The 22247-nt window shown below is 46.4% G+C and overlaps 1 protein-coding gene across 1 annotated transcript in view; it reads left to right on the plus strand.

The window, feature by feature from the left end:
• Positions 1-2169: 2169 nt before the first annotated feature.
• DMXL1 (Dmx like 1) overlaps positions 2170-22247 on the plus strand; it is a 111397-nt gene continuing 91319 nt past the window's right edge. The window contains exon 1 of the mRNA XM_066603097.1: positions 2170-2425. Within this exon, the coding sequence (XP_066459194.1) occupies positions 2339-2425 (87 nt within the window). The 5' untranslated portion in view covers positions 2170-2338. The remainder of the gene's footprint in view (positions 2426-22247) is intronic.

Raw genomic sequence — 22247 nt, forward strand, 5'->3', positions numbered from 1 at the left:
AAGCATCACTAGTTATGGTCCCCCAGGGGGACTTTAAAAAAAAGTGAAAATAATATCAATAAAGTTTTGATTGTAAAAAAAAGTATTAAAAGTTTAACCCCCCCCCCCCCGTTTGTCCCCATATCTATAATAAAAAGAATCTAAATCATGAAAGAAAAATACATATTTGGTATTGCCGCATCCATTAAAAAAAAAACCCCATCAAAGTAGCGCATTATTTACCCTGCATTGTGAACGTCGTCCGAAAAAAAACCCGGCAGAAATGCACTTTTTTAGTCACCGTCTCCCAAACAAAAATGCAATAAATAGCGATCAAAGAGTCGTATGTATTCCTAATTGATACTAACAAAAATTAAAGGACATCCCGCAAAATATGAGCCCTTGCACAACTACGTTGACGGAAAAATAAAAAAGTTATTGCGCTCAGAAGATACTTTTACAAAATTAAAGGTCTTTGAAAAAAAAAGTAGTACAGTAAAAAAAAAAAAAAAAAAAAAAAAAAAAAACTATACAAGTTTGGTGTTGTAGTAATCATACCGACCCATAGAATAAAGTTGCATGTCGTTTTTGGTGAGTTTGTGCGCCGTAGAAACAAGACGCACTGAAAGATGGTGGAATGTAGTTTTTTTTTTCATTTTACTCCACTTAGAATTTTTTTAAAGTTTCTCAGTACAATATATGGTACATTAAATAGCACCATTGAAAACTACAACTTGTCCCGCAAAAAACAAGCCCTCATACAGCGACGTCGATGGATAAATAAAGGAGTTACGATTTTTTTAAGGGGGGGGGGGGGGAAATGAAAATGGAAAAAAAAAAGGGCCGCGTCATTAAGGGGTTAATACCGAAACTTCCTGGTCCTTAAGGGATTAAGGACCAAGTGATTTTCGGTGTTGCATTGTAAGAGCCATAACTCATTGACATAGCTGTAAAGGCTTGGTTTTGTTGGACCAGTTGTATTTTTTATGGCACCATTCTGGGGTACAGATAATGTGCTGTATAACTTTTATTAAATTTTTTTTGGGGTGCATGAAGAAACTCCCCCAGAAATTCTGGCATCGTTTTGGGGGTTTTGTATTAAGACATTCACTATTTGGTAAAAATAACATACCGGTATTAACATTTCGTATCTGCATCATCACAATTACTGCGATACCAAGATTTTTTTTACTACTTTAGCAGAATAAAAAATAATTAAAAATAAATCTTTTTATTCTAAGGCCGGTCTCACATGACCTTATGGTTGCCACATATTACGCGGGCTCTATGCGCCCGTGTGGTAACTTGCAGGCAATTAATGAATTGCATAATACACAAGGCCAAAAAAGAAGGCAGCGTGTTATATTTTGCTGCTTATATAGGCAAGGAAGAGTCCATTGTTCTCTATTGTGGCGTATATAGATGTTATTGCCTAGCGACGGCGCGGTCACATCTGTACTGCGCATGTGCGCCAGCTGGTACATCTGACCCTACCTGACATCGGGTCAGGTAGGCAGAGCTCAGCGGCTGGGCACCGGGTCGGATCAGCTACAGAAGCCTTCATTTATTCACATGAGCATACTTATATATATGCACTATTTACCCGTGCCAGCTGAATCCAACGCATTCTTTCTGGTGGCGGGCGTATTTACCCGGGTAGATAGCTGCATATATACGCCCATGTGAATAAAGCCCTAATGACTGGGGCCAGTTAAAAGATGTGCTGACATCACTAAGGGGTTAACTTTTAACACAAACACATATTTCCACAAAACAAGCGTTTCCAAACTTTGCAGCAACAGTCAATGAAGTATAAAGCATGGCCGCACTGCAGTACACGTGACCAGACTACACTGCAGTACACTACACTACACAGCAGTCACATCTGCCACACCACAAGGCAGCCACATCACAGGACTGCAACCACAACACAAAAGCAGAACAGCAACTACCCACGTGACACCGCAGCCACTACGCATGCGCATTTCTGTCACCTTAAACCCCGCCTTTCAATGAAAAAATCCCAAGGCATCCAATGAGAGCCGACCTTCCGGCACCCGGCCCTAACTTTTCCCCTGTTCCAATGTGACCGGTTCACCGCTAGAGGGCGGGTTGAGCGGGATTGCGGAGGGTGAAGCTGGCGCACTGATGACGGCAGCGAAGGTGCAGTGAGAGCCGGGCGCATGCGCAGAGAGTGGTTACCTCAGTGTCTGGCTTGTGCTGCCCGCTGCGATCTCCTCAGTAGCCTGCTCCCTGCCGGCGGCAGCTGTCCTGTGCCTGCAGTGTTGTCAGAGGGCCCGACTAGCAGTGACGTCCCATGCCGTGCTGACCCCCTGTCGCTCTATGCGGCCGCTGGACCATGAATCTGCACCAGGTGCTGACCGGAGCCGTCAACCCGGGGGATAACTGCTTCTCTGTGGGGAGCCTACAGGAGCAGCCCGTCACGGTAAGCCGGCCATGTCCTCTAACTTCTCTGAGCCCGTCCTGCATGCTGGGGGACTATATACATTCCATGCTGACGTCACAGCTGCGGGGTATACAAGGCCACTGCTTTCACACCTTCTTTGGCAGTCCTTGACGTGCTGCTTTCTCTGCCCTGCGAGTAAGAGGTTCTGCAGCAGGTGCTCCCTGTAGAATGACACAGTACACCTATCAGTGCTTAGTGGGCTGGAATGTCCCTTTTGAGGTTCTGCAGCAGCTGTGGTGTGAAGCTACTAGAGGTGATGCAGGCGTTACTGGGGGGGTGCTGATGAGCTGCATTCTGGGGGGGTCTGCCAGTAAGACTGTAGGACCAAACCGGTTGTGCCATGCAGACAGCGCTATGTGCTGCCCGCGGCGCCACAGTCAGCTGACCGTTGGAATCTGTAAGCCAAACCTCCGACTAGTCAGGTTCTCCGAGTTCTTTCTATGTATGTTATATAGTAGAATCCCATAGGTTTACGGGATGCCCCTGCCGGCCTGCCATTGGCTGCAGAGGTCATGTGGGTCAATGTAGCCGTGGAGGGGGAGGAGCACGCAGAATGGGGAAGGGGGGGATTTTTATATTTTATTCTACACCCCTCTTCCCATCAGCCATTGCCACCAATGCAAAATGCCCAAAAGCCCTTCTTAGCCGGGCTGCTGGTCCCTGTGTCACTGCTGAGCAGCCTCGCCAGAAATACAAGTAAACGCACCCCTGTACTGCGCACCGCCGCCGGCGAGCTTACGGAAGCATGTGCAATACAATTACTTGCCTAGCTGGTATACCCGGCTTCGCCCCAGTTAATTTGGTACAGGTGTTTACCTGTTGTTCGCACCGAAAGTTTTGTGAAGTCATCGTTACTTCTGAGGAACCGAGGAATAAAATATGTATACATATAGAGGAGTGTTAGATTCTCCTCAGACTGCATGTACTGATGTCCCTCTGCAGAATGTACAACCCCTCCCATCCTCATTTAGAACCTAAAGATTGCTCGCGCCAAATTTCACACTTCTACGACACCGGGAAGTTACATTACATAGGGGTGCACTTACTTTTGCACTTGGCATTGAATTATCTATCTATCTATCTAATTCAGATTTTCTTATGAGCCGGCGTTGGTACATATTTTCCGACCCCACAGCCCTGGCCCCCGACGACCGAGTAGTGCGGAGACATATCTTGTAGTAGGGCATCAGTAGTAGGGCACAAGTGTCCCGTACAGCAGGGTGGCGGTGATCACTGATCGCTGGTGAGGGACCCTGGCGGGCGTCTTCCTGATGTTACCTGGGATTACTTATTATGGAAAATTCAACCATTTTCTGGCTCAAATTGCACCCAAAAGCTGTCAAGCATGCTTTATGCCACTTATACTCTGTGTTTTAGACACTTTTAAACTTTCTTTTTGCTGTCTTTGACAAAGAGGCGTTGCTTCATAAAAAGCAGGTGTAGCATCAATTATCTGTGAAAAAACACCGAATTAGGCCAAAATTTTTGCACAATTTTCGTCAAAACTAAGCCAATGGAAGGTTGGTCTCAGTGGAGACTAGACGGCCCTAAAGCTCCACAGGTTTGTCTCTCAGCAGACCTGCTGCGGGCTGTCTAGTGTGAGTTTGCACTGTCTAATAGACCGTATTAGTAAATAATCCTCAGTATTTCTGGCGGGTTTTATGTGTTTTAGGCCCGACGCACACGAGCGACGCTATATCACCGCAAGAGAACTGCAGCGTAATCGCATCAGTGTTCTGTGCGGTATGCTGTTTTTTCTTGCGGCGATATCGCGATTTGGTGTTGCTGCAAAGTCATGTAACTTTGTAGTGCTTTTTTGCCCGGATTTTCGGGGACGGAGGGGGGAGCTTGAAACTGAAGCCCTAACTGCATAAAAAAACACAAAACAAATGCATCACCTAAGCGGCACTGCCAGGCTCCAGTGAAGGTCTTCTCTGCGTCTCCGGCTCTTGTCTTCAGTGTTCAGGCAAGGCTTTCCTGGTCAGGATTTTCAAAAAAACCGCCTCCAGTAAGCACTGCCTCTGATTGGCTGAGCCGTGGCGCTTGAGAACCAATCAGAGCCAGTGCTCACTGAACCAATGAACGGCTGTGTGAGTCTGCTGCTCAGGACTCCGGCTGATTACGTCATCGGGCGCCTGCTGTCAGCATTGCAATACACAGGGGTTGAAGTGGAAGCTGCTGCTCCGACCCTTGTGTAGTGGTTGGCATTTGTAATTGCAGGCAGTTACCGTTGATTTAATGAGACTCCAGTCTGCAGTTTGAAGCATGGGCCCCGACACGGGTTGGAGCCACAGGTTCTACTTGTGGCGCTGACAGCAGGCTCCTGATCAGCGGATTGTCCAGAGTCCCAATTGGCGGACTCCAGCTGATCAACTATTGATGACCTACTCTGAGGATGGGTCACAAGTAGTATTTGTCTGGAAAATCCCTTTAAACAAACATGTTTTTTTTTTCCTGAAACATTTTGAAGAATTTTTCATGAAGGTTTATTTTTTTATAGTGTTCTTTACTTTAGTACATTTCTAATTCGTTTTTTTTTTGTTTTTTTTGTATGTTTTTTTTCCCTCCCTATAATCTTTAAGTCTTGTAAAAAAAAACAAAAAAAACCCCTCTCCTTACCTGCAGCAGGCGGAGCTTTAAAAGCTACTTAACCAAATCCTTTTTTATATTTCTCTGTATACTTTAACTCCTTGATGACTACACCATGTATTTGGTGGTGCTGCTAAGGGGTTCACATTAGTCGGTGTACATGTAAGGAGCTGGGATGGCTTAGACCCCGGAGCTGAGCCTGTGCAGCTGACTTCCTGTTGCAAAGGCTGGAGTTGGTGGTAATTGCTAATCTCAGCCGTTTAACAACCTAGTGGTTGCTATGAACCGCAGGACCTAAGTCATTAAACAGAGGTAGAAAGCCAACAATGGCCCGCAGGTCTGCCATCTTACTACACCTGTTAGAACCTGCCAAAGCCAGTCAGCATTGCACTGATGGGCTCAATACACTATGGCCGCCTGCAAACGGCCGGGTCGGATCCCCTGCGAGAATTCTCACAGCAGGACCCGAGCCCCTGCAGGGACCAGTGCGGCGCTCACCTCTCCCGCGGCTCCGGCTCTTTGCTGTGTTGGTTTCCGGCCAGCCGGTGCATGTGCAGAGCGGAGCCAGCGGCTGGGGAGTGACATTTCTGTGCTGGCCTCTGCGAGCCCCGCACAGAAATAGAGCATGGCGCGATTTGTTTTCCGTGTGTATTTTCACGCGGACAAATCACAGCCGCCTTCATAGGATTGCGTTTTGTAATGCAATCCTATGCAGGTGGGCAGGGGCGGAAATTCTGTGGGAGATCCCGCCGCAGAATTTCCGCCCGTGTGCAGGGGGCCTATACATTATACACTGTGTAGAAGTATTACAGTGTATTATGATTGCAGGGTCCAGTCCTCTAGTGGAACTGAAAAATAAAAACATTAATACAATGTTTACAATTTATGGTAAAAACAAAATCCCAAATCCTTCACCTACTAAATAACATTTACTATGGAAAAGATAGATATAATTGGTATTGTATCCGTAAAGACCCACGCTATAAAATGATGGTTAACCTGCCGGAGGATGCCATCAAAAGACAGAGCTGCTGTTTTTTGTAAATGGCATCTCCCCAAAAAGTAATAAAAAGGTCTTACTCCAAAATGATGCCGATGAGAAAGTTATCCATAAAGCGTGTCTGTGGACAGCGCCTTTTAATAGAAAAATAACAATGTAATGGCTCAGAATATTGCGGTGAAAAACTATATAAAACTTCTATCGCCATAGTCCTACTCGACAAATCAGAAGGCTGAAGAAGGATGGAGGAAACAAACAGCCTAAAGGCCAAAAGAGGCCACTTCATAAAGGGGCTGAAGTAACATCCGGCCACAGTGCATTTTGACAAAAGGGGGGGACAAAAACTGTCAAAAGGAAGCTGTGGGGTCTCTGGTGGCCCCTGGGTTGTGGGCACTACAGTCTAGTGACATACGCAGACTCCTGCAGCCCGTCATATGTACGGATTCCTGTAGTGTTTTCTGAGTGTGTGCCTGTTAGTCGCCAGGTGCCGGCAGAGTTGCCATCCCTCCAGAAATTTTTGGGCAGTCCATAAAAATTTATCTTTTTTTCCAATGTCCGTGAAAAATATTAGCTGCGCCGGTAAAATTTTTAATTTTTTTTAAGCCTTGCAGTACTGTACTCCGCCTGATGACATGCCCCCTGACCTATTGTGCGGTCCCTGCTAGCCACCATCAACCACACCCTGCAGTCACACCGATTCAGCCATGACGCTGCTTATGTCCGACCATTGTCTGTGTATAGCATCCCTCACTCTCCACCTCACCATACTGCGGGGTACGGCAGCCGAGACCGGTGACTATGAATATTATTGAGCCGCGCCGGACTCCTCTCGCCCGCATTGCACACTTTCAAACATATGTTTTCAAAAAGGTCAGAAGTGATCAGAATAAGTGGCTGAAATCTCCGTGTCTGTCGCAGTACTGTAATGGCCGGGGACGATTAGGGATGTGGGGGATTCCTTTATAAAGCTCTGCGTCCGGTCTCGTAGTGTTCTCTCAACAACTAGGATTTGTAGGTAAATCCCCACTACGTGGCAGTGCGCGGGCAGCATGTGCCCTTGTGTTCATCTAGAACAGATGAATACTTGGTGGCAGGTTATCTGATAATGTGGCAAAAACTGCAATACCAGACCAGCTGGAGAATAGGGGTGGTCAATTCTAGACCTTCTTTACTAATCCTGCATGATCTTTCACCCCTCTAGTGACCCAACTATTTTGGGCTTTGAGGAGGTATTCCGGAACCATTACTGGCCGCAGCTTCCAACCCTTTGCCACAGTCAGCGCCGTCTCCTCCCTGCACTGGTTGCAGTGACAGTGGCCACGGGAATTGCCTGATCAGGCGATTGGTCATCAATGACAAATAAAGAGTCTTTAATGACTACCAATATTTACTGCGTTTTTTTTCCTTGTCTTAATCCCAGAGCTATAAGGCCGCCCTCACAGGCCATAAGGGCTCATTCACACGGCTCTACAACGCTGCTTGTAGCATTGCTGCCCATGCCGGCAGAGATCTCGTAGGGCTGTGGTTGGCACTCTGCATGCCCAGGATGCTGACGTCACAGACGTGCACGGAGTGATTTTTATGTTATTTATCCCCTCTACAGAGTGGGGCTGTGTATTAAACGCTGTCCGTTCATGGGGAGGGGATTTAATAACATTTCCGTCACATAGAGCTGAAATTTTCTGCACCGAATCCGCAGAGTTTTTGAAAAACATTGCAGATTCTAAACCCGCAGTATGTCCATTTATGTTGTGGATTTATACTGTGAAATACAAGGCTTAAAACCCGCGTTGGATTCGCCAAAAATACAACTGGGGCAAAATCAGCACCCGCGTAGTGGCCAGCGCTTAGAAGTGCTCTTAATGAAATCAAGGCCGGTATTTTGACCGCTGTTTTGCATCTGTAATACAGAAGAGCTCCGAGGTCAGGGTTCAGGTCAGGAGACCCGAGGTCAGGGTTCAGGTCAGGAGACCCGAGGTCAGGGTTCAGGTCAGGAGACCCGAGGTCAGGGTTCAGGTCAGGAGACCCGAGGTCAGGGTTCAGGTCAGGAGACCCGAGGTCAGGGTTCAGGTCAGGAGACCCGAGGTCAGGGTTCAGGTCAGGAGACCCGAGGTCAGGGTTCAGGTCAGGAGACCCGAGGTCAGGGTTCAGGTCAGGAGACCCGAGGTCAGGGTTCAGGTCAGGAGACCCGAGGTCAGGGTTCAGGTCAGGAGACCCGAGGTCAGGGTTCAGGTCAGGAGACCCGAGGTCAGGGTTCAGGTCAGGAGACCCGAGGTCAGGGTTCAGGTCAGGAGACCCGAGGTCAGGGTTCAGGTCAGGAGACCCGAGGTCAGGGTTCAGGTCAGGAGACCCGAGGTCAGGCCAGGACACCAGATAAAGCAATGTGCCACCATCCTGTTAGATATTTGTTTTCATCGACATAGCTGTGTGAAGGCTTGTTTTTTGCTCTATTGTGATATATAATCTTTTCTATAACTTTTATTATTTTTTGGGGAGGGCTCTTTTATAAAAAGAAGAAAAAAGCAAACTGCAAATGTAACTTATTTTTTTATTTCATGTTTTGTAGTGTCTACCAAACCTTATAAGTAACATGATAACTTTATTATCTGACTTGGTGCAGTATCTATATAGTGGGTATGGGCTTGTGGCTGTGATCCCACGCAGCCGTGGCCCCCAATGGGAGCGCGATCTGATACACTCAGCATTCTTTTTCTTAATGTCAGGTTTTTGTCTTTCATGGTTGTTTTTTTTTAAGGGGTGTTTCAGAGATTATCTGCTATCCTCTCTTTATAAGGTGTAAATTGGAGAAAAAAAAGCCTTGGGCCGGGATGACATCTGTGTTGGGACCCATGTTCAGAGGTTGTCACAGATCAGGCACCAAATACCGCAGGAAATGGCGCTGCACCCAACGCGGTTTCTTCCTGTAAAATGCCAGACAGCTGAGCAGAAACCAAGTGTAGCCTATTATAAACTGTCCTTTCCAATGGCCTCTGTCCAGGTAATCTCCTCTAAGAGGCTGCCGCAGTCATGTATCGCTCGTGTGGCTAGTTACTGACCACAGTGGCCATGTACCATTCATGCCGAGGCCAGTGATCGCCCCTCTGAGGCTTCAATAATCTCAGTATGTGACTTGAAGATGCAATCTCTTCTACTTACGTAATGCACTGCAGACTGACAGCCTATTAGACCCGGCTTCTGTCAAGGCATAATAGGTTTCTGTACCTGGAAAGCCATTGTTAGGTCTCTGGTTGCCATGGTGATTTTTAGCACCAGCGATGCCTTTTCCTGAGAGTAATCCTGCATTGTTGTTGCCGCCTGGGATTTTCTCACACAAAAGTCAATAGGAGTTTCTAATATTAAAAAGGCTTCATCCGAAAACTGCAAGTTCATGCGCTGCGATGCCATAAAAAAAGAGGCTCCATAGTGAAGCATGGGAAATAAAAAAAAAAAAAAAAATAGCAAAATGCAGAAGAATAGCACATGACACGATTTTAAAAATATTTTTCTTTTCACTCCACGTCGCATGAGTGATAACATCGCAAGTGGGAATGAAATCATTGGTTTCACAATTCTGCGTTTTCATTTACTCGCATTGCCTGAAAACTATTGAATAGCATGGAGTCCCTTCAGGCGCCCGCCAGTTACCGGAAGGAAAAGGCCTTCATGCAGAACTCTTCCGTCCCTCGTTGTATGTCAGATGTGAGCATAGCCTAAATGGGGTGGATATGGCCATGTCTTAAATTGTGGATCAGGTACTGTCTTTAACCCTTGTCTTTCCAGGGTTGTATCCCGCAGCATAAATAGACCTGCTGTAGATGTACAATCTGCAGGTTAGTAGCGGAAAGTTTCTGCACGGTGGTTTGTACTGTGAATGCCGTGGAATGCCCACAGTGATGCCATCAGTGGAATTCTGCAGCGTTTACCGCCGGGCTAGGAAAAAAAAAAGTTTAATTCCATTTTATATCTGCATCCCTCTATGATGCCGTGATGGTAAGACGACTCTATAACCGAGGACCTAAAGTCATTATGAAAACCTGCTGCCGGATATCATTTGAACCCACTTTTGAGTAATTTTACATCCGTCTTGAGGTGCGGGCTCCCTGCTTCACCTTCCAGGCAGGGAATAGATTCCTGGATTTTGTTTGACATTTGCTCTTCACAATTGCAATAATGAAATTACCCCCAAGTATCCTGAGGTGTGAGGCTAGAACAAATGCAGCTTAGATTGATTTAATGCTGCTCAATGAAAGCCGAATCTAATATTCTTATTACAGCACATTATCCCTCACTCACTGCCAGAGGATAAATAATGGTCCTGGAAGAAAATGACAAAAAACTAGAATGGATTAAAAAAGACATTTTAGTGTATGCTGAAAGAAGAAGAAAAGCCACATAAGTATTGTACAAGTACAGCCGACTTAGCTGATATTTATTTAGAGCCGCGCTAAAACCTCAGTGAACACGATCAGGGTAATGTTTTGGCTTTATTTCTCTTTGCAGAGGTCCGTGCTGCTGCTCTGTCCTTACTCCATTCTTTACACTGCAGCTCTGTATGTTTTTGAAATGGACATATTGGTGCTCCAGACTAAATTACCCAAGTTAGCTAGGTGCCTTTGGTTCCTAAGCTGAAAAATTCAGGAGCCAAATACATTTTTTTTGCTAAATTTTAAATACACTTTATCGAAAAAATAAATAAAAATCATGGCGCTAGAAGAAGTTGTTTTTTTTTACTGCAAAACGCGACATGCAGTTCCATCTCAGGCAGATATACAAATGATGAGAGTTGTGGGGTGATTAGATGAATGGTCTTGCCACCTGAGGTCCTAAAAGTGGTTCCACCTGTGGTCTATACAAAGGCTCTCAGAGGCTCCTCGTGTGCAGTGACCTGTGTTTCCCCCACATGAGTAGAGCTTGTTGACCCCTAGACGTCTCTACGATGCACTTAGAGATTTTGCCAAGTTAGCAGAGTTTGAGAGGGGGCGCATTATTGGAATACGAAAACCTGGATTGTCGTATTGCCAATTTACCCGCCACCTGGGCCGTTCTGACCAGACTGTTGGGATTAGTGGATGCGCGACCGGGCTTAGAATATCCTCCATAAACCACCAGTAGAGAGGATCATTTGATCGTTCCATGAGCACAAGCAGATCCAACCATTTTGTTGTCTGCCATCCAGAGATGGGTGGCACCGTCGTTACAGGCCCTTGTTACTGTTGGGACAATTTCCAGGCATTTGGTTGGAGGACATTTGGTCTCGGTGTCCTCTACGTGTACTGCCTTTGACATACAAATCCCACCCACTATGTCATATTGTATTTTGTATCCAAAGTAGAGGCGGTACAACAGGGTACTAGAGCATCCATGCCCACCCATATGACCTCTTGTATCCAAGCTAGAGGCAGTACAACAGGGTACTAGAACCTCCGTGCCAGCCTTGATCACATCTTGCATCCAAGCTAGAGGCGATACAACAGGGTACTAGAGCCTCCATGTCCACGCATATGACATCTTGTATCTAAGCTAAAGGTGGTACAGCAGGGTACCAGAGCCTCCATGCCCACCTGTATCACATCTTGTATCCAAGCTAGAGGCAGTACAACGGTACTGGAGCCTCCATGTACGTCGGTATCATATCCTCTATCCAAGCTATAGGCAGTATAACAGGATACTAGAGCCCCCATGCCTGACCGTCTCACATCTTGTATCCAAGCTATAGGCGGTACAACATGGTACTAGAGCCCCCATGCCTGACCGTCTCACATCTTGTATCCAAGCTATAGGCGGTACAACAGGGTACTAGAGCCTCCATGCCCACGCATATGACATCTTGTATCTAAGCTAGAGGTGGTACAGCAGGGTACCAGAGCCTCCATGCCCACCTGTATCACATTTTGTATCCAAGCTAGAGGCGGTACAACCGGGTACTGGAGCCTCCATGAACGTCGGTATCATATTTTGTATCCAAGCTATAGGCGGTATAACAGGATACTAGAGCCTCCATGCCCACCCATATCACACCTTGTATCCAAGCTATAGGTGGTACAACAGGGTACTAGAGGCTCTATGCCCCCCCCCCCCACACACACACATATCACACCTTGTATCCAAGCTATAGGTGGTACAACAGGGTACTAGAGGCTCCATGCCCCCCCCCCCCCACACACACACCCAGCACACCCTGTATCCAAGCTAGAGGCGGTACAGCAGGGTACTAGAGCCTCCCTTCAGTTTAGTCCTCCTCAATAAATGATGCTTCTGCTTTGACACTGTAATCACTTAAACCAGGGGTCCCCAACTCCAGTCCTCATGGACCCCCACAGGTCATGTCTTCAGGATATCCTATGGTAAGAACACCTGTGGCAATGTCTGAGGCACCGACAACAATTACATCACCTGTGCAACACGGAGGAAATCCTGAAAACATGACCTGTTGGCGGTCCCCGAGGACTGGAGTTGGGGAACACTGACTTATACCAACGTTACAATTGCACAGAGAAAGTTTCATTCTCTTCCGACAACTCCTTCTAGGGGGGCATTTTATGAATTTTTTTGCCAATGAATGTAATTGTTATTATAAAGACACACTGGGGCAGATGTACTGTGGAAAATGTGCCAGCTTTCTGGTATAAATTGTACTAGACAAGTATCTAATGTTTTTTTGCATATGGGACATGTTTTGTAGATTTTTATTTTTAAATTTTTTGTATTGCATCTGAAATACGGGATATGTCTTTGTGGGAAAGGGGACACGATTGAATGGACAGGATGGCGTAGCCTAAATGCGACCTTGCGTGCCAGGACAAGCACCCTAAATCGAATGTCAAAACTGGTTCAAAACTTAGCCAACTGATAGGTGGCATAAACTTAAGGCCCATTTACACACAAAGATAATCTTTTGAACAATTGAAAGTTTAAGGATCGTTTTGCATGAAGTGTTAATAGGCACTGGAGCTGTTTGGAGCTGTGCACACAGCTGCATTGTTCTCATCGGGGCATTTGACAGAATACAATGTAATTTCCCGTCTCCCACGGAGAACACAGCATGCAGTCTGTTGAGAGATACTTTATCTCTCTGAAGCTGAATGATGGATTTTAAGTTCACCCTAAAATCATCATTCAGCCCAAAAACGCACAATGGCAGCGTTTACATGTAATGATTATCGCTCAGATGTGGTTGTTTGAATGACTTTTACATGATAATTGTTGCGTGTATATTAGTCTTTAGACCAGACACTAAAGATGTCCTAGATAAGCATTCAGCAGGAGCCGCAGTGATGGACCAGTCAGTCTTATAAGGCCGTCTGCAGACGGCCGGGTCGGATCCGGCTGCGAGAATTCTCGCAGCGGGACCCGACCCGAGTGTCTGCAGAGAGCAGCACGGGCACTCACCTCTCCCGCGGCCCCGACTCTTTCAAGTGCCAGCTGCCGGGCAGCCGGCGCATGTGCAGAGCGGGGCCGGCGGCCGGTGAGTGACGTTTCTGTGCGGGGCTCTGCCAGCATGCCGTGATTTGTTTGCCGCGCGAGATTTCGCGTGGCCAAATCGCGGCCGTCTGCATAGGATTGCCTTTGTTAACACAATCCTATGGCAGCTTCCAGGGGTGGTAATCCCGCCGCGGACTTCCCGCTCGTGTGCAGGCGCCCTTACGCATCGGTATACTCCTCCTTCTCCTTATAACTTCTCCCTGCTGCCTGCAGCTCATAGTTGTCTCCAACATTATCTGCAGCCTCACCCCCCCCCCCCCCCCCATCATGCTCACAGCACATCCTTCACCTACCTGCACCAAAGCACCCTCTCCTCCGCACCCCCTGTCCCCATTCAATATGACATGTTCATCTTGTCTGACCACTGGCACACTAGGCCCATGCTTATGTTATTGCTCAGGCTGCCAAACTAGGTTCTGTGGTTGGTGACATGCCATCATGGATGGGCGAGGGAGGCCTCGTCACGTGGTGCCTTGTCCTCATGTCCCAGCACAGAAAGAAGCTTCACCCCCTCCTGTACCATGTGACCGAGGACCGGATCGGAGTGTCGTTCCTGTATTATTAGTAAGGGCTCTGTTCTTTAGATGACGTATTCAAGGCTGAGCTGTTTTGCTGCTGGATGACCCCTTTACATAAATGTATTATGTAGTGTTGTGACGTCTCAAGCAGAATATTAACCCTTTGTTAAATGTTTACGTAGAGGGAGACGGCTATAAAGTGTTGATATAGTGGCACTTAAAATTAATGGGGCAGAACAAGCATGTTCCAGGCTCTAGGACTAAGCGGTGTTCACATTGTGTAACATTTGTACACATTATGCTAAACTTCTGACTAGTTTGGATGAGGGAAAAAAGTTGGCTCGCCTCCGTTCCGTACTGGTTGTGTTGCCCTGCGACCCTCGTACACATAGCAGATCCGACTGCTGAAGTTAGACCCGAGACGCCTCTCTCCTACTACAGATGGAGCGGAGCTTTTGACCCTAAGAACTTTCTGTGACAAGTTGGCTTAAGTAATTTAAAAAGCTGCTGTTCTTTGATCTTGACACAAGAAGCCTTGTGAAGTCATTGAAAGGGTATAATGCAGAAAGTTATCATAACTCGTTATGGCCGAGAGCGCATGGCCGGTTCTGATTCTGCATGCGGGATCCCGCAGCAGAATCGGACCCTGTGGCGGCCGGTGACCCCCTGCGTACCTGTGCGGATTGGTCTTCTGTGTTCTGCGGCTGTGTCGGCTGGCGCAAATGCGCAGTGCAGAGAATGCCGCAATGTCGCGGATTCGTGGAATTGACGCAGGTCGGACGATTCCATTGACTGTAATGGAAGCCGTCCGCGCGAGTCCCGCACGAAAATGGAGCATGCTGTGATTATTCCTCTGTGAGCGGAAATCGCAAGTGATTTCCGCTCGTGTGCATGGAAGAATCATTTTACATTGCATGCTATGGACAGACGTTACGGTTGAATCCGTAGCAATAATCCGCCCGTGTGCATTGGGACTAAGGCATGCATAAACTTTGCTGCATCTGTACACTCAAAGAAAACTGCTGCATTCTCAAATATTTTAAGTGGTTCTCCAGTTGTAAACTATTAGAGGCTTAGATTTAGATTTGGGTCATCAATAGAAGATTGGAGAGGGTCCGCCACCCAGGATTCTCATAGATCAGCTGTTCATCGAGCTGATATGCTGATCCACTGAGCTGATTTCTGCTGAAAGCAGACAGCTCCGTTCTCACTTCAGTGGCCAGGTTTGGTACGACAGGCAAAGTTTCAACTAAAATCTATAGGAACTTAGTCTGTATGGCCGAGTCTGGCCACTGCAGTGAGAACAGGGCTAAGTTCCCATGGACTTGAATTGAAACTATGCCCGTAGTAGCAAGACTGCCCACAGCTGTGAGAATGGAGCTATTTGCAGCTCAGCTGATTGGCAGGGTCCTAGATGGTAGATATCTGTTGATCTATTATTGATGACATGTCCTGCAGAGAGGCCATTAATGGCTTACAACTGGACAACTCCTTTTAAGGGTGAGTGGTTCCTATTCACACTGAACTGCTGCAGCCAATCACGGGCCCCAGTGGGGAAAAAAAATTATAAAAAAAAAAAAAAAAGTTCACTATGAAATAATTGTAACTTCCCATAGAATAAAGTTCACTTGGTTCTAGTGGACTGCTCCCTTCCTCTCCCACTGCTGGTTGACCTATTGCACTTGCAGGAAAGCTGTGTCGGACAGGGGTCAGAATGCGAATTACAAGTCTTTTTTGACGAGTTAGTAGCTTCCATCTGTTTTTGAGCGCTCTGTGTTTTAGGATTCCATGGAGGTTCAAGCTAAATGATAGATTATGCCATCCTAATGAAGGGTAGCCTATATTTCATGATTTATGAAACTCCACAAAAAATATTGTGTAATTTGGCTAATAAGGAAAAACAATGATGCGTTCTTGAGCAGCCACTCTCCCTGCCTCTTGTCAATGATTGCTGGCCGCTGCGTATAGCAGGCAGATCCATGCGTAGCCCCAATCACCGGATGCTCGCCACATGCCATTACCCAAGCAGTACAACATCAGGTATGAAGGTTCTGCTGAGTTGTCATGATATAGGCTGCCCTTCTATAGGGTACCATATAATAACCGGTCTGCCTTTACCAGCGGCTGTATCGTTGGACGTGTCTCTCTGAACCTCTTTAACATTTCGCCATCTTATGACCAATGTGAATGTAAGCGAATCAATTTGTGTAAACCCATAACAGGCTTACATTGATTCCAGAGCTGAAAATAACCGAATGAAGAACTGCACAAGAGCAGAGCCGTTGTGCCCGCTGCCCTGGCTCCCAACCGCCTCATTGTACTAGAACAGGAAGTCCAGGTCCTGCCGGAGCTTTGTGTACTGTATACAGTATGTACCCACAGAAGCCTATTGTCAGAAAATACCTGTCACCATCACTACGTCTCACTGCCTATTACACCACCTCCTTGTATGCTAGCCCTCACCAACTAGCAGAAGCTACTGCTATCAATCCCCCCCCACCACCACCTTGGACTGTCGTCTACAAGAAAAAACTATGGTTTGATTTAGGAGAAAAAGGGTATATAGTATGTCCACATCTAACGATTAAGTCACACGTGTGGTTTGGTAAGTCAATGTGAAGGAAGACTGTTTTCATTCAGACCAATACCTTTTGACACTAAGTTAGGATATCGGTTGTTAGGAAATGTCCGGAACTGCAATGCTGCCATATAAACACTTCTATGAACGCACTTAAAAAAAAAAGTATTTTGCATATACAAAGGTGGTGCTTTAAAGTCACTCACAGAGTATGTTCATATGTTCAAGATTTCAGTATAGACTAGAAGTATACATTTAGGAGTAGGAGCTGTAATCTCCTTTATTATACCTGTGTGACAGGAGCTGTGTGATCATAAGTTACTATGACAGGAGTGTCTGTGGTTGGATTCATGTAATAGCATCACACAGAATGAGAAACTAGCAAGAAACTAAACACACAACCCCAAGTAAATCTGAGCTGCCCAGAATTGAGATCACATGACCACAGGTGCTTCAGATAGAGAGAAATAACTAAACAAGGTAACACTAGCTTCTATGTATATGTGTGTGTATATGTATATACAATGTATGCATATACAAAAGCATAATGAATGGAAACATTTCTGTGGAGTGGCTCTGTAAAATCTACATACAGAAGACGTGTTGGTTGTCCCACATGCCGCATGTGAATAGCGGTGTAACGTATACCACTAGCTTGCATTCGCTGTGAATTATCAGAATGTGTGCCTTAATCCTGGAGGTGTAATGCGGTCATATTGTGCTGTGTCTCTCCTGCAACAAAGCCCTCTATAGATCTGCCGTTCTCTTTGTGAGGTTGCGGCAGAATGTGGCACAATGGATGAATTGTGCGGCTGTAATTGGAAGCAGGAGCGCAGGTGGCTTTTATAACATGGCCATGTAATAGCGGTATGTGTTATACAGTGCTGTGCTATATTTACCAGGGCTCTGCGGTGTATCGCCACAGGCCAGTGCATTACTCAGCTCTCCGGCTGTATCCCTGCAGGAGCGCCCCGGACCGGTTCTGGCCTCTCTCCTGGGGTGCACATATATACACAACTTCTGTTTAGCCAACACTTCCTGAGAGGAGCGGTAGAGACAGTTTTGTTTATTTGCACATGATGTAGAAGCTGCAGGTTTCAGTGACCCTTTCTGTCTGCGTGCGGTGACTGTTATAGATATATATAGATATATATATATATATCTCTGTACTCGCCTATTTAGTATTATACTCTTGCTGATCCCGCTGTGCATCGTCTCCTCTCACAGATTAGGCTGCTCTCACACAGCCCGCTTTTTACCACAATTAGCGCGGCGTTTGAAATGCTTCCCTAACCACGGTAAAACACCTCCATTGATTTCAATGTGGCTTCGCCAACCAGCGCTCGAACGCAGCGTTTGTAATGTGATTTTTAGAGCGCTCGCGGCTCTATTTTTGCACTTTTTCCCACACCTCCTCACCCATCACAATGATGGGGCGTAATAAAAAGTGCTCTGCAATCCATTCAAAAATGTAGCTCAGAATTGCGTGAAAACAATGCAATTTTGAGCACTGCGTTCTGTGAACATGTGTGACAGGCTCTGGGCTGCTCTCACACACCGCTTTTTGCAGAGTTTACCATGGCGTTATAAACGCTATCAAACTTCTCCATTGATTTCAGTGGGGCTCCGCAGACTAGCATTTGAACACGGCGTTTCTCGAACGCTGTCTGCTCTATTTTAGTGCATTTTAGCACTAATGGGTGACATTTATTTTTTTAACTTTCACTTTGAGTCAATCCCATGATGCATCAGACCAGCATTGGTTAAGGCTGTATAATTTTACACCAATTATTATCTTCTATAGTCACCAAAGTAAGCTACATATTCCATAAGTATACAGTCAGGATGATGAGCTGTGATCTCCTCTATTATAACTGTGTGATCATCCTCAGTTACTGTGACAGGAGTGCCTATATTACCCTGCAGGCAGTTTTTGTGGTAGATCCATGTAATCAAAGTACTAACGACCATTTGTCCATGAGTGAATGTGTTACATGCTCCGCCCCTGATCACATGACGGTGACTTAATCACAGGTCCTATTCCATAGCAACTGAGGCCGTGGGGGTTGCAAATTATTATATTCCACACCACCCACCTTGAGCCAACCCAAACAACCAATCACTGTGTATCAGTTAACCCAAACAACCAATCTGGTTGCAAATGGAGCAGAGGTGGTGTGGAATTTAATAATACGCGCCGGGGTTTGTAGGGGATGCATGACTCACTAAGGATGACCTCCGGATGAAGGACCTGTGATGACGTCGCCGTCATGTGACCTGGGGCGGAGCATGTAACTTACTCTGGATGATTAGGGGCAGAGCAAGAGTGAGTTACATGCTCCACCCCAGATCACATGACTGTGACAATCACAGGTCCTTCATCCCAAGTAAATGAGTTGCATACTTGGCCCCCAATCAAATGACAGTGACCTCCTGACAGTGAAACGCCTACAGCATCCATGTGCTTACAGAACCTGTGATGATGTCACCGTCGTGATCAGTCACCTGTGTGGGGGGAAGGGTGATCAGTGTGCAGGAATCTGCTCTGCTGCTTTTCATCCCTGTTGTGTGAAGAATGTATGTAGCAGACCTGTATGCGATGTTCATGTAGCAGTGCTTTCGCCACCAGAAACACTGGTACTATAATTTCCTAATAATTACTAGGCAGCTCATACAGACGGAGACGTTAACTAGAAAATGAATCCATAAGGCCTCCTTTATGGGGGCAACAAAGTTGCACAATTTTCTCGCGATGCAACAATGCTACAAATCGCATGTATGTGAAGCCCATGCTTTCCTACGGGTTCCTTTACGTTGCTGATGTATTGTAGCATGCAACATTGCTATGTGATATGCACGTGTCAAGCGAGGTTTTGTAGCACATTTCCCTATGGAGCCTTCCTCTGTCTCATTGCCCTAAAACGTGGATTTTGTGCAGTGCGATGCAACTTGCTACTGTCAAAGCCATAACCTAAGCCCTAGCTGCAAGGAAAAAAAAGTATACATCGCCTTTTAGAAATGCTGTCCGGCGCTGCTGCAGCAGCTTCTTCCCGGTGCCCCGCACTCTTCTTTTTCATTGCTTCTGGCTGGGGATTGAAATATCCTTGCCTCCTGGAAGCGCTGCCTCTGATTGGCTGACGCTTAGCCAATCAGAGCCATGACTTGATGAATGGCTGTGATTTGGCTAAGCGTCAGCCAATCAGAGGCAGCGCTTCCAGGAGGCAGGGATATTTCAATCCCCAGCCAAAAGCGATGAAGACTAAGGCCTCATGTCCACGGGGAAAATCAGGCCCGCTACGGATTCTCCATGTAGAATCCGTAGCGGGTCCCTCCTGCCCCGCGGACATGAGCGCTTAAAATAAGAATAAACTTACCTCTCGCACGCTCCGGATCTTCCCTTTGCCGCGGCTTCACCTTCTCTCCGTCGCGGCTGGATCTTCTTTCTTCGGCCCGGTGGATGTGCATGGCACGTCGGCTGCGTGCCGCGCGCATGCGTCGGCCCGAAGAAAAAAGATCCGGCCGCGACTGAGAGAAGATGAAGCCGCGGCGAAGGGAAGATCCGGAGCAGGTGAGTAAATTCTTATTTTAGGTCTTCCGCGGATCCGGACGGCTTCCATAGGCTTCAATAGAAGCCTGCGGGAGCTGTCCCCGTGGGAGACCCGCATGAAAATGAAGCATGGTCCAGATTTTTTCATGCTCCATTTTTTTTAAAATCACTTTTATTGACCATCCGTGGGTATTTATCTACCCATGGGTGGTCAATGCATCCCTATGGGGTGCGGATCCGCGGGCAGGAGAAGAGTTAAAATCCGCTGCGGATTTTAATTCTTCTTTTGCCCGTGGACATGAGGCCTAACAGTATCGGGGACCGGGAAGAAGCTGCAGCAGCGCCGGATAGTGTTTCTATGGTGGTTTTATCCTTTTTTTTTCTTCTTTTTTTTCCACTGCTGCTTTGGCTTTTTTTCAGGGTAGGGCTTATATTTCAAGCCCAACCTTGTAGCACCACTTGTGACTTTTGTAGGGCAACAAAATTGCAGTATCGCCGCAAGAGAACGCAGCGACATCGCACGGACCAGCAATGCAATATCGCTGCAATTTTCTCGCAACGATACAGTGTTGCTTGTGTGAAGGAGGCCTAACCCCCAAGTAAATCTGAGCTGGTCGGATTTGAGATCATATGATTATCTGAGGAGAAAGAGCCCAGGAGTTTCAGATAGAAAGTGACTAACAAAGGTTATATATATACACACACACACACACTGGGGGGATAGCTGCAGAATGGCTGAATTTAAAAAAAAAATCACCGGAGTGGCCCTTTTAAAACATGATGTAAACATCCACAGAGAGAGGACTATAAATATTGGTTATCAGTGGGCGGCTGGAGTATTTCTGCACAGGTAAACATAATGATTCATGCCTAGTAATAAAATGAACTTGTGAAACCTGAAATGCTTTCTTATTAACCCATTAATGACTGCCAATACAATTTTTAATGGGCTTTAAACCTGCACATATCGTCGTGGTAACTGCAACAGGTTGTGTGTCATATCTATCAAACTTTACAGGAGAGACAAAAAAAAATTGCCCCCATCATCTTGATTCGTCCTATAGAAAGAGAGGGAATTTGTCAGTTTCTCATTGGTCTGTTGACATATGACATTGCAGTTGGTGTAGTTCACTAGATTGGCCAGCAGGGTGCAATGAAACAAAATTTGAATTTATTTTTTGACATACGACCTATTGAAGTTACCACAACGATAATACATTACAGCATTGTAGGTTTAGCCAGGCACGGGACACCCTATTCAGACAGCCGATCTACTGCAACTGGCAAGAACAGAGAAAACTCTGATATGGCTTTCAATAGCGACCGTGGCATATAAGTGGTTGACAGGGGAAGTGCTTCTCACTCTGTTGCCTAATAGTACCTTAGGATGCCTGCTTCCAGCAGGGTCCAGTAGGCTGCTGCTGTCCTAGGCCTACTATACCGCACTACTTAAATAATGCAGTGCACTACACTAGCAATTGAAAAATTGTATCTTCAAGTATCCTGGAGGAACTAAAATATGGGGTTTAAAAATAAAACAAACAAAAAAAAATCCCTGACAAAATATATATATATTTTTTTAAATGGGAAAAATATCAAAAACAAAAATGCACATAATGGGTATCACTGCCTTTTATAAAAGGCCAAACAGTGAAAGTGGTTTCTATTGCATATGGTGAACAACCTAAAAAAAAATCACAATTGGTATTTTTTTGATTGTCTGCTGCCTCAAATAAAAAGTGGAAGTCACATCTACCTCCAAATGGTGTATCTAAAGAATACTACAACCCTTGCTGCAAAAGACAGACTCTTGCACAATTTGTCCTACCATCTTCGCACTGTAGCAGCAAGCAGCCTGCAGCCCTCGCTCCCCTCCGCTGTGGCAAGCCTGCAGCCCTCGCTCCCCTCCGCTGTGGCAAGCCTGCAGCCCTCGCTCCCCTCCGCTGTGGCAAGCCTGCAGCCCTCGCTCCCCTCCGCTGTGGCAAGCCTGCAGCCCTCGCTCCCCTCCGCTGTGGCAAGCCTGCAGCCCTCGCTCAGCTGCCACAGACTCTCTGCCCCCTGCGTCCCTCTGATTAGCTCCTCTGTAC

The sequence above is a fragment of the Eleutherodactylus coqui genome, chromosome 5 (genome assembly GCF_035609145.1).
Source record: "Eleutherodactylus coqui strain aEleCoq1 chromosome 5, aEleCoq1.hap1, whole genome shotgun sequence".
NCBI classification, from domain to species: domain Eukaryota; kingdom Metazoa; phylum Chordata; class Amphibia; order Anura; family Eleutherodactylidae; genus Eleutherodactylus; species Eleutherodactylus coqui.